Source organism: Monodelphis domestica, chromosome 8 (genome assembly GCF_027887165.1).
Source record: "Monodelphis domestica isolate mMonDom1 chromosome 8, mMonDom1.pri, whole genome shotgun sequence".
In the NCBI taxonomy this organism is placed as follows: Eukaryota; Metazoa; Chordata; class Mammalia; order Didelphimorphia; family Didelphidae; genus Monodelphis; species Monodelphis domestica.
In genome coordinates, this window is record NC_077234.1 from 92,873,516 (window position 1) to 92,885,759 (window position 12,244).

Consider the following 12,244-nt stretch of genomic DNA (forward strand, 5'->3'; position numbering starts at 1 on the left):
ATATTAACAAATTAAGAAGGGCAGAGGTCAATGAATTGGGCATGCAAATTAAAAAATTAGAAAGCAAACAAATTAAAAATCCTCAGATGAAGACTAAATTAGAGATCCTAAAACTCAAAGGAGAAATTAATAAAATTGAAAGTCAAAGAACTATTGATTTAATAAATAAGACTAGAAGCTGGTACTTTGATAAAATAAATAAAATAGACAAAGTACTAGTCAGTCTAATAAAAAAAGGAAAGAAAAAAAACAATTTGATAATATCCAAGATGAAAAGGGAGACCTCACCTCTAATGAAGAGTATTTAAGGCAATTAGTAAAAACTACTTTGCCCAATTATATGGCAACAAATATGGCAATCTAGGTGATATGGATGCATACTTAAAAAAAATATAAATTTCCTAGACTAAAAGAGAAAGAAATAAATTACCTAAACAACCCCATATCAGAAAAAGAAATTGAACAAGCCATCAAAGAACTCCCTAAGAAAAAATCCCCAGGTCCAGAGGGATTCACAAATGAATTCTATCAGACATTCAAAGAACAACTAATCCCAATATTAAACAAACTATTTGACAGAATAAGCCCAGAAGGAGTTCTACCAAATTCATTTTATGACACAAACATGATACTGATCCCAAAGTCAGGCAGGTCAAAAATAGAGAAAAAAAAACTATAGGCCAATCTCCCTAATGAATATAGATGCAAAAATCTTAAATAGGATACTAGCAAAAAGACTCCAGCAAGTCATCACAAGGGTTACCCACTATGACCAGGCAGGATTCATACCAGGAATGCAAGGATGGTTCAATATTAGGAAAACCATCCCCATAATTGACCATATTAACAAGCAAACTGACAAAAATCACATGATTATCTCAATAGATGCAGAAAAAGCCTTTGACAAAATACAACATCCATTCCTATTTAAAACACTAGAAAGTATAGGAATAGAAGGGCCTTTCCTAAAAATAATAAACAGTATATATCTAAAACCATCAGCAAACATCATCTGCAATGGGGATAAACTAGAATCCTTCCCAATAAGATCAGGAGTAAAACAAGGATGCCCATTATCACCTCTATTATTTAACTAGAAACACTAGAAATGTACTAGAAACACTAGCAGTAGCAATTAGAGAAGAAAAAGAAATTGAAGGTATTAAAATTGGCAATGAGGAGACCAAGCTATCACTCTTTGAGGATGATATGATTGCTTACTTAAAGAATCCTAGAGAATCAACCAAAAAGTTACTCGAAATAATCAACAACTTTAGCAAAGTTGCAGGATACAAAATAAACCCGCATAAGTCATCAGCATTTCTATATATCTCTAACCCATTTCAGCAGCAAGAATTTTCTAGAAAGAGAAATTCCATTTAAAATCACCCTAGACAACATAAAATACTTAGCAATCTATCTGCCGAGACAAACACAGGAACTATATGAACACAACTATAAAACACTCTCCACAGTTAAAACTAGATTTAAACAATTGGAAAAACATTGATTGCTCATGGGTGGGATGAGCTAACATAATAAAAATGACCATCCTACCCAAACTTATTTATCTATTTAGTGCCATACCCATTGAACTACCAAAAAAACTTCTTTACTGAATTAGAAAAAACCATGACTAGGTTCATTTGGAAGAACAAAAGATCAAGGATATCCAGGGAAATCATGAAGAAAAAATGCAAAGGAAGGAGGACTTTCAGTACCAGATCTCAAACTATACTATAAAGCAGTGGTCATCAAAACAATTTGGTACTGGCTAAGAGACAGAAAGGAGGATCAGTGGAATAGACTTGGCGTAAATGACCTCAGCAATACAGTCTATGACAAACCCAAAGACCCCAGCTTTTGGGACAAAAATCCACTATTTGATAAAAACTGCTGGGAAAATTGGAAGACAGTGTGGGAGAGATTAGGAATTGATCAACACCTCACACCCTACACCAAGATAAAAGAATGGGTGAATGACTTGAACATAAAGAAGGAAACTATAAGTAAATTAGGAGAACACAGAATAGTATACATGTCAGACCTTTGGGAAGGGAAAGATTTTAATAAAGCAAGACTTAGAAAGAGTCACAAAACATAAAATAAATAATTTTGACTACATCAAATTAAAAAGTTTTTGTACAAACAAAACCAATGTAACTAAAATTAGAAGGGAAGCAACAAATTGGGAAACAATCTTCATAAAAACCTCTGACAAAGTTTTAATTACTCAAATTTACAAAGAGCTAAATCAATTGCATAAAAAGTCAAGCCATTCTCCAGTTGATAAATGGGCAAAGGACATGAATAGGCAGTTTTCAGATAAAGAAATCAAAAGTATTAATAAGTACATGAAAAAGTGTTCTAAATCTCTTATAATCAGAGAGATGCAAATCAAAACAACACTGAGGTACCCCACACCTAGCAGACTGGCTAACATGATAGCAAAGGAAAGTAATGAATGCTGGAGGGGATGTTGCAAAGTAGGGACACTAATTCATTGCTGGTGGAGAGTTGTGAATTGATCCAACCATTCTGGAGGGCAATTTGGAACTATGCCCAAATGGCAATAAAAGAATGTCTGCCCTTTGATCCAGCCATAGCACTGCTGGGTCTGTACCCCAAAGAGATAATAAGGAAAAAGACTTGTACAAGAATATTCATAGCTGCGCTCTTTGTGGTGGCCAAAAATTGGAAAATGAGGGGATGCCCTTCAATTGGGGAATGACTGAACAAATTATGGTATATGTTTGTGATGGAATACTATTGTGCTAAAAGGAATAATAAAGTGGAGGAATTCCATGGAGACTGGAACAACCTCCAGGAAGTGATGCAGAGCGAAAGGAGCAGAACCAGGAAAACATTGTACACAGAGACTGATACACTGTGGTACAATGGAACGTAATGGACTTCCCCATTAGTGTCAACGCAGTGTCCCTGAACAATCTGCAGGGATCTAAAAAACACTATCCACAAGCAGAGAACAAACTGTGGGAGTAAAAACACTGAGGAAAAGCAACTGGGGTTGAGGGGATATGACTGAGGAGAGACCCTAAATGAGCACCCTAATGCAAATACCAACAACATGGAAATGGGTTCGAATCAAGGACACATGTGATAACCAGTGGAATCGCACATCGGCTAGGGGAGAGGGGTGGGGGAGGAAAAGAAAATAATCTTTGTTTCCTATGAATGTTTGAAAATGACCAAATAAAATAATGTTTAAAAGGAAAACAAAACAAAACAAAAAAAGATAAAATGGCAAATATAATAGTGTAGAGTGGTTGAAGAAAAAATGAAGAATTGCCATGCTAATTGGATCAACAACAAAAAGAAAAGAAAAGGTGGATTAAAAGGCAGAACCTGGCAATTTGTTACTTACATGAAGACATATTTTCAGAAAACATATTTAATTCTATATTTAGATAGCTTTTGAAAGTCAGTTGTACATAGTGGACAGAGGGTCAGCTTTGAAGTTAGGAAGACTTGAGTATAGCTCCCTCCTCTGACACATCCTGGCTGCTCTATGAAGATCCAGGAGATTATAAGAGAGCAGAACTTCTTCAAACTACATTTATAAGTCATAATGTAATAAAATTAGTAGTAGTCACTTAACCTATTTTAGCTTCAATTTTTCAATGAGCCCCTACCTCACAGGGCTGTTGTGGATATCAAATGATATTACGGTATGTAAAATGTTTTCTAAATATTAAAACAAGTTATAATCCTGGCAAATAACTATAAAATGAATAAAAGGGGGGTAAGTGCATGTGGAAATTAAAAAGTGATCTTCTAAGTAATGCCTGACTGAGAGGGAAAATTAAAAAAATAATAATAAAGTATCAAAGATAATGATTCTACATTTTAAAACCTTTGGGATACAGCCAAAACAATACTTAGAAGCAAATTCATAAAGCTAAATGCCTGCATGAATAAGAAAGAGGAACTTTGCAAGAGAAATTTTCACTAGAATTAAAAGATCCTAAAAACAGATTGGGGAAATAATGATTCATAGTGTTGAATGCTTATATTAATAAGAAAGAAAATCTTAGCAAGATAAGGGTGCACTAAAATTAAAAGATGCTAAAAATAAATTGTGGAAATAAAGGTAGAAAAGGAACAAAGCCCCACACCAACAGAAAGCAGAGATAAATAGCTAAAATGCTTAAATTAATATAACTGAAGATAAAATGATACAAAAGCTGTTCTTTGAAAAGTTCTTCAGAAGTGATAAACAATGAACAAATATAATCTTTTAGAAAGAGAGTGCAAGTTAAATCTTGAAATAAGAATGTGAAGGTCATAATGAGGGCAAAAGAAGAGATAATTACTTACAAAAAGATTAAATGCCAATTTATGTTTTGAGGTAGCCAGAGAGGGTTGGGCTTAGAATCAAGAAGACCAGAGTTCAAACCCAGCCTCAGATAATTCCTAGTTTTGTGACCCTGGGCAAGTCATATAACCTCTGCCTATCTCATTTTCTTTCACTGTTAATAATAGCCCTGAGCTTTTGTGAGGATCAAATAAAATGATTTTTGTAAAGCACTTAGCACAGTCCCTGGTACAGAGTATACAATAAATTCTTGTTTCCTCCCTCCATCCCTCTAATAATAAAATAATTAGATGTTCTAAGTAGATAAATATCAAAAAGATAAATCAGATAGGTGCTTAAAGAGCTCCTCTGCACAAAGGGACTATGATGGATTAGCAAATTAATTCTACCAAACTTTGAAAGATCAAAACATTCCTGTTAAGACACAGAAGTTTTGTTTTTTTTTTAATAGAGAAAAATGTTGGGTCACCATTTCTTCCTATGTATAAAATAGTATTTTAATCCTTAAAATAAGAGATGAGATAGAAAAAAAATTTTAAACCAATATCAATAATAAATACCAATGCAAAAAAATTAAACAAAATCTCCACAGATAAAATATAGCTGTACATTAATAAATATATTATGATCGGGTAGGATTTGTAACTATAATGCAAAGATGATTTAATATTGAGAAACCAATCAACATATATCAACAATAAAGATGACATAATTTTGTTATGAGATGCTGAGAGCTTTAGATAAAATACAGCATTAGTTTATGTTAAAAACGCTAGAATATAGGAATGGAAACATTTTTCCTTAAAATGACAAAAATCTATTTGAAATCATGAGCTAATATATATAATGGAACAATATTAGAAACACTCCTTTTGGAAAGGGATATAAAAGCATGATTATTTGCTTTATACTTTGACACTTCTTCATGCCTTCAAATGTTAGTAATAAGGAATAAATAATAATAAACTATAATGTCGTTTATTATGGGTATTGAAAAATTTAAATTTGGAGAATGGGAAAGCAAATGGAACATTTATAGAGGATACAATAAGTAATAAGCATGAAAGATGAGATTTGGACTTGGTTCCTCTTAAGCCAGAGTCAATCCTCTTACCTACTTTATCTTGACATTCTTGTATTGAGCAGAAATTTGAGGCCAAACTTCTGGGGTGAAACAAAATTAGAATGACTGGTCCAGTTTTACTATTTCCAACATTACTTCACTGAGTGGCTGAATGAAAAAGGATCTTGAATCTTGGACATTGGATAATGAACTCTTTGCTTGGACTTTAGTTTGAATCTTGCCCCAGATGCCTTAACACTTGGTTATCTTCCTTCTCTATAAAATGGGGTTGATAACAGCCTTTATCATATGGTTCAAATGGGATTGCATACATAAAGCACTCAGCAATCCTCAAAATGCTGGCTATTATCATTATATTACTGTAAGCAGGTCTCATAAATAGATGAGTGTTAAAATAAAACAGGAAGGGTGGAAGTTCTGGATTTCTCCATTTACTATCCCATTCTAACACATTCCAACAAAGGTTACTTAGTTATTATGATATTTAGTCAAGAATATCTGCATAGTGCATCTATTTGCTCTGGGAAATGATATATAAATAGGAAAAATGTTTCTTATTTATGATAGTAAATAGTAAAATAAAATCCCAAAAATCATAGGAGGGTGAAGGATCATTCCATACCATCTCCGTGAATCTGTCTGCACAAGCCATTCGAATTCGTTCTGGAGTTGCTGGACTGTTCAGCATAAAATCTTCCATTAAACCCCTTTCTTTGCGAGCTGCTGTCACTGCATCACTTATGGCAAAGAACACAGAACATCCCAGGAACATACCTGACTCACCCAGGCCCTGTGTAAAAGTACAATCTTGTTTAGAAATTCATCTACCTTCAGGAACTCCCAATTCTTTGGTTTGCTCCCGCCATTTTGGAATGATCATGATTCTGTTCTTGCTGAAATACCAGTAAAAACTGAAAGAATTGGTGCTCCCTAAGTAAGTGGGGGTCAAAGAGAGGGATAGGGCCCATTCATTTATCAGAGGAAAGAAAGAAAATATTTCATAGCATATGATATGTAGTCTAAATGTATACAGCCTTAAAGCGTTAGAGAAATATAACTTGTGATGCTATGTAATATAGTAGAAAGAGTATTCCTTTGGAATCAGAGGTCCTGAACTCAAATCCCTCCTTTGATATTTACTGATGTTGGGCAAAGTCACTTAGCTTCCACTGGCCTCAGTTTCCTCACCTGTAAAATGAGAGGTTGGTCTAGATGGCCTCAAGAGGTCCCCCCTAGCTCTAGGTCTATGATCTTAGATGATAAAACATACACAAAATGACTAGGCTCTTGAGTGTCAATTGACCCTGTGATTATAGGGCTAGTATTTATTCCATGCTTTCTGTCTTGCAAAGACTTCTAATCCATCCAATTACTCAAGAATTTAAAGGCATAATATTTTTTTCTTCCTTTCAGAACCTTTTTAATCTTAGTATTCCACATCTGGGGAAAACATATATTGAAAGCAAGAAGATATGTAGATTCCTGTGGTCTCATGTATTGCTAAATAGTTTTGGATTTGCAAAGTAAGAGGAACTGGGAGGCTTCATATATATCCTCTTTCAGAGTCCTGCTACAGAGAAGCCTTTTTTCCCACCCCCAAAACCCTAAGTATAGCTTCTGCTCTGAGTACTCTAATTTGCAATCTGCACATGGCAGATCTTAAAACTTTAGTCTTACTTTCTTAGGGATAGTCATGAGTTTATACATTTGGAAGAAAAACCTGAATAACTTTCTATACTCAATTTTCCAAGAGAAGAAGCCAGGGCCTCTGATTTGAAGATTATTCACAAAAATGAGGTTTATGGAATTTGGGGCACTTGGGGATCCCAGAATCATGATTATGCCAGGTATTAGGCTTACCTCCTTTATCCAGTCTTGGCTGGAATTTGATCGTCTATTAAAAAAAGATGTTGGGAGAGATGCTTTCTAAGGAACCCCAATTTTCTATAGATTGATGGACCTGATAACTGATTTTTATATTCTCTTTTGACTCCAACCATCATCCCTACACTATCTTAGTTACAGGGAACTCTTTCTATTGCTTCCTTTTCTTCTTCTTTTTAAACCATTACCTCCCATCTTAGAATCAATACCATGGATTGGTTCCAAGGCAGAAGAGCAGGCTAGGCAATGGGGGTTAAGTGACTTGCCCAGGGTCCCACAGCTGGGAAGTGGCCAGATTTCATTTCTATTACTTCTAGAATATGTCATAGGTACTTACTTTAGATGAATAGATTGCCATTGGGTTCTGTGATGATGCCAATAAGGAAACATTAAGCTCCTCTGGGACGTCAGAGACTGTAGGAATTTTATACTCATCGGGTCCCTTAGAATGCAATAGTCCTTCGGGAGAATATTTTAATTCTTCTAGTGTATAAAGTCCCAAGCCCTGAATGAATGAGCCTTCAATCTGCAAAGGGACAATTTCAAGAATTTTTTAAACACTATTTTGAGAGGACAGTCATAGCAACAATCACTTTTCAAGGTAACCTACATCTCTAAATACATTAGTACCTACCTGTCCTATATCTATGGCTGGATTTATGCTGCAACTTGCATCCATGACTATGTCAGTTCTTATGTTCTAGGAAAAAAAATCAAAAGCTATATTTAAAAAATATTGCATTTTTAAAGATACTGTTCTTTGAAAGAGCTCCCCTCCCTCTTAGAGCCATTCCCTAAAGGTATTCCACTTTACTGTTTTCATGCACCCCAATAGGTGCTTAATAAATTATTGCTGTTAGACTGATTCAAGATTGTAATTACCAAACAATGATCAAAATTCCAGAGGATCTCTGATCTTATCAAGTGTCACCCATACATGTCTATCCTGGACAACTCCTATCTTTGTCCTCCTATAAGTTCACAATGGAGGGATCCAATGATGTGTTGGGGACCCTCATTGCTTTCTCTCAACATGTGAATTCTAGTGGAAGATGCAGGTTGCCCATCAATTATCCGTTGCTTTTCCAGTTAGACAGTTCTCAGATGACATTCTTTACACTGTATAAATCCTGTATAAATTCTTTATTTTTTAGGATTTTGTAGTCTTCTTACACTCTCTCTACATAACAGGGTGATGTATAATATAGGTCTAGTTATTCTGGGATGACAACAGGACGTCAGACAATATTATTTATATAAAGACTGTGTATCTGTGCCTCCTTGAGTAGACTAACAAAATAGCCACATCAAAGGGGTTGATTTTGGAGGGAGATTCATGGAGTCATCCTACTGAAACCAAGACCAAATCTAGGGGTACATATGGATGGCCCTCGTCAGGAGCTAGCCACTTCCAAAATTATAGTAACTATGAATTCATGACTGATACTGTCACTAATTCATATCAATTTAATTAATATTAAATGCTTTGTATAAGTAAAAATACTACTCTAGAAATTGGAGATGAAATGCTGAAAAAAAAATAGTCCCAGCCTTGAAGAATTTACAGTCCAAAAGAGAAAATCAGACTCATAAATAAACAAGCATTATATGAAGTAGAATGTGATAAGTGATATGAATAAGAGGATGAGAAAAAGGACTTTGGAATGTCTGAGGGAGGAGAAATCACTTGCAGCTAGAGGATTCAGGAAAAGTTTGAATCTAATTTGTAAGATGAATTTTTGTAGTCAAACTACCAATTTGTTAGAGTAGAGATAGAAATCAATAGCAAATTTGAAGAAAATAAAAGTGAGATATGGCATATAATCAAACCAACTCTAACCTGACCAATTAAAACAAGATGCTGATGTTGAACAATATATTAATCCAATGGATGAAAGAACAGAAATTGATAAGCTATTATAATTTCCTAAAAAGAAAAAAAATGAACTATATCAACCAATGATCCAATAAAGAGAATGAAAGACCTCCTAATTTGGCTCAGCCAACAATTTGATCTCTTTGCCAAGGAGAAAGAGATGGCTGCTAAGAATAACGCTGGCTAAAAATATGAGCCAATTTGTAAAATCTTATGGAGATATATTATGGAAATTATGAGTAGTTCTGCTTCATAAAAAAATAGAAAACAGTATAAAGCCAGTCTACGAAAAGCTTAGCAAAATTTCTGCAAAAGTCAGATTATCCTCAGGTCATTTAAGAATAAACTTGGAAAGAAGATGACCAAGGAATAAAAATAGAAAATGGGCATTAAGGTTATCTTATTTAAAAAAAATTCCACTTTTTAATTATTATTTTTATTATTTTTCAAGTTCTTTAATTTATTTTTAAGTTTTTTTTCCCATGGTTACATGATTCATGTTCTTTACCTCTCCTTTTCCTTTCCCCCCTCCCAAAGCCAACAGTCAATTCCACTGGATTATACATGCATATGAAGGTTATCTTAAACAGACTTTTCTATATCAATAAGAGTGGAACCATCACAATGAAGACTGTATTTCAGTCCCTGGTATATTGCCAGAGAAAGTTGGAATGCCATTAAGGAAAAGGAAAAATGATAAGAGAAGATAGAAGACTATGTTTCTTGACCAAGAACCAGCCTTCCTATATCTGGAGAGGCTCATTACTGGCTTGGTCATAGCCTGACAAAAATTATTTCACTTAATATTTTTCGTAGGCAGAATTAATGATTTTTAGAGGAACATGCCTGTGTATAGTACCCAAAATATTTGCAAAAAAATTTTTTTTTACCAATAATTCCCTACTGAGGTCTTTAGAAAGGCTATTTGCAGAAATATCATTTGAGAATGCTTTCTTTTTCTTAAGGTCATTTACTAAGTTACTTACCTATTCTTTAAAACTAGATATATACAATATTCAATACTCATGGTCCCTAATCTTTGCGAAGAAGTTAGAGTTACCCTTTCTCAACTATTCTCCAGGGTCAAGCTTCATGGCCATTGCTGTTATCATTTACATTTTGTAATCAGAGGTATGTTGGTAAATGTTTAACAACCATCTCAAAAATATATATACTTTTAAGCGTAATCTGAATTATATACATTTTCTCCATCACTTAAAGTGTTTCTTAAAATTTCCCTTATTCAAGGAACAGAATAGCTTTTGGGGAAATGTTCTTTTAATTTCCTGGAGTAAAATATACATGCAGTTGGTGTTCAGTGTTTTTTTTTTTTCCCCCAGACAGTGAAGACTATAGTATTCACCAAAATGTTAGTTTTTTTGGAGTCTTATGTGGAAATTTAGGGGTAGAACTGGACATTTAAACTTTCTTATGCAAATGAAAGGATCTTGGTCTTATCTTTCCTTTTTTTTTTTTACCCTTACTTAGGAACAACTCTAATACAGAAGAACAAGGGCTAGGCAAGTGGGGTTAAGTGACTTGTCTAGGGTCACACAGCTAGGAAGCATATGAGGCCAGATTTACACTCAAGCCCTCCCAGTTTCAAGCCTAGCACTCCATCCACTGAGCCACTTAGCTGTTCCCATCTTATTTTTTCAATAACTTTTACACTATGATCTACTTCAATAAAAGATAGAAAATGTTTTATTTTTTATTTATTTTTTGGAAAATTTTATTTAATTAGTCAATTTAGAACATTATTCCTTGGTTACAAGAATCATATTCTTTCCCTCCCTCCCTTCCCCTCACCCTTCCCATAGCCGACACGCAATTCCACTGGGTATTACATTTGTCCTTGATCAGAACCCATTTTCATGTTGTTGGTATTTGCACTCGGGTGATCGTTTAGAGTCTACATCCCCAGTCATAGCCCCCTTGACCCATGTAGTCAAGCAGTAGAAAAGTTTTTAAAACAGTCAAAGAAAACAAAAATTTATCATTTGTGAAAGCAATAGTAACCTTATGAGCTCCTGTCAGGCAGTCAATTTCAACTTCAGAACACGCAGCTCCATCAACATAGTATGGAAATGGGTCACCTTCCCCTTTCTCCCAGTCCATGTTCGCCTTATAGCCTCTAGGGAAAGCAATAAAGACTGTGGCATTAGCTTTAGTGTGTGAATAACACGATGCCATTTTTAAAAGCCATATGGAATCAATTAAACAATAAACCAAACCCTGATTTGTATCATTTGCCGAATTCTGAAATGTAAATGTTCATACGAATAATTTAGCAATTGGCTCTTTGTTGCCAATTTTGTATATATTATTTTCCTAGTGCTTACTTCATTCCACAGCAAGCCATGTCTTCTCTTGCTCTTCTGAATTCTTCATAATAATCATTTCTTATGATACAGTAATAGTCTATTTTATTGATCTATTACAACTTGCTTAGCTACTTCACCCATGATGAACATCTACTTTGTTTCTAGTTTTTTGGTAACAAAAAAAGGATTGCTATGAATATTGTGGTGTATATGAGACCTCTCTGTTTTTGTCCTCCTTGTGGTTTATGTCTGACAGTGGGATTTCTGAGACAAAGGATAAGGATATTTTTATAACTTTTAAAGATGTAATTCTAAACTGCCTTCTGGAATGGCGTGGCCAATTCACATCTTCATCAATAATTATTAGGATGCCAGTTTTTCTGACAATGCCCCTCGGATATTGATTTTTTATCTTTTGTCATTCTTTCCAGTTTTTCTGGATTTTTCTGAATTTAATTCTGAAATTTCAGAATTGTTTTGATTCACAATTCTCTTATTGATTTAGTGATTTAGAACACCTTTTCCATATTTTACTTTTCAAGATAGTATCTCTTTTCTGGGTTTTTGTGACGCTACACTTTTGGTTCTTCTCTTATTAGTCTAATTGTTCTACGAGTCTTGTGTGAGATTATCTGTGTCTCTCCCCAAGTGTGGGTGTGCCCCAAAGGCATAGCTCTAGGACTTCTTTCTCTGCACCCTTTCCTCCTCCTCCTCCTCTTCTTCATCTTCTTTTCTTCCTC

The 12,244-nt window shown here is 34.5% G+C and overlaps 1 protein-coding gene across 3 annotated transcripts in view; it reads right to left on the reverse strand.

Annotated features, from left to right (window-relative positions):
• Positions 1-12,244, reverse strand: part of AOX2 (aldehyde oxidase 2) — a 137,127-nt gene that overhangs the window by 24,943 nt on the left and 99,940 nt on the right. For all 3 annotated transcript variants that reach the window (XM_007501592.3, XM_056806794.1, NM_001291667.1), the window contains 4 exon segments: positions 11,200-11,314; positions 7,939-8,004; positions 7,642-7,830; positions 6,043-6,210 (listed from right to left, as the gene is read on the reverse strand). In XM_007501592.3, coding sequence (XP_007501654.2) covers positions 6,043-6,210; positions 7,642-7,830; positions 7,939-8,004; positions 11,200-11,314 — 538 coding nt within the window.